The following is a 3,738-nucleotide window of genomic DNA, read 5'->3' as shown; positions in this document are numbered from 1 at the left end:
ATGATGACAGTGAATAGAAAGGGAACAGGGTTTCCTTTAGGGACAATGAAAGAGTTATGAAAATAGGTAGTGGTGATCATTGCACGATATTGTAAATGTAAATGGTGGGGGTAGTATGCCGTGGAGTTGGTTTTGACTCATAGAGACCCTATATAGGGATTCCAAGGCTGTAAATCTTTATGGGAGCAGAACGCCTCATCTTTCTCCCGTGGAACAGCTGCTAGTTTTGAACTGCTGACCTTGAGGTTAGCAGCCTGATTCATAACCACTTCGCTACCAGAGCTCCTTAATACTACATAGTACATAATAACACTTTGTTGTTGTTGTTAAGTGCCGTTGAGTCGGTTCCAACCCATAACTACCCTGTATAGGGTTTCTGAGGAGCAGCTGGTGAGTTTGAACCGCAGACCATGCAATTCAAATGGCTTCGCAATCTGTTGTATTAACCCAAATCACCACACCAGTAAGCTTTCCATGACCTTTGCTTCACTACAACAGACTATATGAATAAGAAGAGTGTCCTTGTTTGTTGATATATGGAAGTCACTGGAACAGTAAGATAGATCCCTACAGGCTCCAACAGCAGCCCTTCAAGGCCCCACCACCTCCAGGAGCCTCAACATCAGAGGGGCCCATCAGCACCCTCAAAGATCCAAGGTCTGCAATCTTCAGTGGTGACAGGGGCATGTGACCAGCAGAGGGCACTGTGCGACTGTTCTCTGAGTGCTCATGGCTGGGCCTCCCTCAGTGAAGTTGGAGAATTGAGACAACAGTGAGTTCTGGGAGTTGTGGCTTGATGCAGCTGTCAGAACCTCCCAGGGCCGCCCTCCAGGATCTCCCTCTCCCACTGGGTCTAGGTCAGGTGAAGTTCTGTTGTACCTCTTCCTCTTCTTACAAAGGAGACATTGCCCAGGACTGGGAACTCTGGGGGTGGTCTAGGAGGAACTACATATTTGAATGCAGAAACTCCACCCCCATGTGCCTAGTGGGAGAATAAGAGGGACTGAGGGTTGTCTAAGGTGCTTGTTGGAGTTTCTGGAGCACCTGCACCATGGCCTGGGCCTCTCTCCTTCTCTTTCTATGCACAGGTGAGGGCAGGGTCTGCTAAGGCTGCAAGGCTCCCTGGGGACCTCCCACTCCTTATCCACCTATGCCTTTCTCCCGCACTCACTTACTCACTGTTCTCTCTCTTTTCTCCCTGCAGTGTCTGTGACTCAGGCTGGGCTGACTCAGCCGTCCTCAGTGTCTAAAGGGCTGACAGAGACAATCAAAATCACCTGCATTGGAGACAGCAATAATGTAGGTTATGAGGGTGCAGGATGGGTGCAGCAGCGTGAGAGTCAGGCACCCCAAACTCTTATATACAGGAATAATAACCGGCTCCCAGGAATCTCAGAGAGATTCTCTGGCTCCAGGTCTGGCAATGTGGCCACCCTGACCATTTCTGATGTCCAAGTGGAAGATGAGGCTGACTATTACTGTACAGCCTGGGACAAAGGCATCAATGTTTGCACAATGCTTGAAGCCAGTGGGGAAGTGAGACAAAAACCTACAAACCAAGGAGCTTCCTCCTGTCTGCTCACTACTCAGAGCTTTGGGTACAATGGACCTTTGAGTAGATGTGGACAATTTGAAGACTTTGTAACTGTAGTATCTCTATTATGTTAGTAGTACTAATGCAACTCAATAAATACAGTTGTTATTGTTGTTAAGCCCCGTTGAGTTGGTTCTGATCCATAGCGACCCTGTACAGGGTTTCCGAGGCTGTAAATCTTTACAGGAGTAGAAAGCCTCATCTTTCTCCTGTGGAACAGCTGGTAGTTTCAAATTGCTGACCTTGCGGTTCATAGCTCCTTATAAATACAGTTAGGACTGGTTAAAATTTTAACAATTACTTTATTCAACACAATTCTAACTATACTAGGATTTATTTGGTGATGCACATCACATTTATTAAAACAGAGACCAGCTGTGTTTATTTAACTTCTGATTCCTTTACATACCAGGACTTTTGGAAAGCAAAGCCTGTACTAGCTAAAGGGCTATTTGTTTACCAGCTTATTCCTAAAAATCTCTGCATTTACATAATTATCTAGCATGTTATTCTGTGAATGATTCACCACTACAGGGCATCTTAACTACTTCCTGAGACCACTAATAATGGAACAGAGATTCCACAGCACAATTTCACTAAATCTCACTCTTAAATTTAAATTTTCAGGATGAATTCTTCTCAATTGTGCTTTAGAGCCCCATCTCAATTTCTACTTGTTCCTGTAAATGGTTGCTATGAGTCGGAACCAACTCCATGGCACATAACTTCCACCACCACCATTAGGTATTCCAAACAGTTATAGGCTGAAGATGGGCTTACAAGCTTTCTGGAATCATGTTTCCCGATATTTCTTTCTATCACACACAAGTTTCTATTTTACAATAGTAGGCAAGGGAAGCCAATATTCATAAGACAGTCAAGCATCTTTACATTATTTTCCCTCTGCAGACTATGCCTCGAACCCTGTATCAAAGAACACTCTTATTCCAAGTTTGAACATACTTCACTATTTATCTCTGTCCCATTTAGCCCTGCCTCAGTGTTCCCCTATCTACTTTGTTCTTCCATCCCTTCACCCCCCTTCGTGTGTATTGCCCTCTCCAATATCTGAACTCTGATACGTCTATCACCTACCCTGTGTCCTACCATCCCATCCCTCCACCTCGTTAACCCCCAAACAAACTCCTCTACCAGTAACAAACACAAGTTTTTTGTTTTTGTTTTTTTCCTTTTAGTATGGGTATCTTTTCTTAAGCTTTTACAGTAATGGTCTTATGCAATATTTGTCCTATTGTGACTGCCTAATTCCACTCAGCATAAAGTCCTCAAGGTTCATCCATGTTATGTGGTGGCTTGCAGCTTCCTTGTTATTCTTCAAGATAGCATAAAATTCCATTGTGTGTATGTACCAAAGTTTTTTATGCACTCTTCCATCAATGGACACTTAGGCTGTCTCCATCTTTTTGATATTGTGAACAGTGCTGCTATGAACTTTGGTGTGCATATATCTACTTGTGTTATCGCTCATCTATCTTGTGGATACATACCAAGTAGAGGAATTGCTGGATCATATGGTATTTCTGTTTCCAATTTTCTGAGGAAATGCCATGCTGTTTTCCAGAGTGGTTGGACAATTTTGCATTCTCACCAGCAATGTAGGAGGGTTCCCGTCTCTTCACATCCTCACAGCATTTATTTTCCTCTGCTTTTTGGACTTCGTTGTTATTGCTGGTGTGAGATATTTCATTGTTGTTTTGATTTGTATCTCTCCAATGGCTAATTTACTGATGAAGATCAAAGACCACAGCCTTAGGTATGGATTGCATCTCAATGCAAAGAAAACAAAAATCCTCACCACTAGACCAATAAACATTCTTATCAATGGAGAAAAGATTGAAGTTGTCAAAGACTTTATTCTTCTTGGATCAACTATCAACACTCACGGAAGCAGTACTCAAGACATCAGATGATATATTGCATTAGGAAAATCTGCTGCACAAGACCTTTTTAAAGTGTGGAAGAGCAAAGATGTAAGCTTGATGACTAAGGTGTGCCTGACCCAAGCCATGGTATTTTCAATAACCTCATATGCATGCGAAAGATGGAAAGTAAATAAGGAAGATCTTAGAAGAATTGATGCATTTGAATTATGGTGTTGGAGGAGAATGTTGAAAGTGCCATGG

At 43.0% G+C, this 3,738-nt stretch overlaps 1 gene segment (V, D, J or C); it reads left to right on the top strand.

The window, feature by feature from the left end:
- Positions 1 to 1,051: 1,051 nt before the first annotated feature.
- Positions 1,052 to 2,248, top strand: LOC102838052. The segment is given in 3 exon segments: positions 1,052 to 1,088; positions 1,205 to 1,536; positions 2,222 to 2,248. Coding segments are annotated over 3 exon segments (396 nt in total).
- Positions 2,249 to 3,738: the final 1,490 nt, after the last annotated feature.

Source organism: Chrysochloris asiatica, unplaced genomic scaffold (assembly GCF_000296735.1).
Source record: "Chrysochloris asiatica unplaced genomic scaffold, ChrAsi1.0 scaffold00306, whole genome shotgun sequence".
Lineage (NCBI taxonomy): Eukaryota > Metazoa > Chordata > Mammalia > Afrosoricida > Chrysochloridae > Chrysochloris > Chrysochloris asiatica.
Note: the sequence above shows the minus strand (reverse complement) of the source record. Positions and strands in the feature narration are given on the sequence as shown.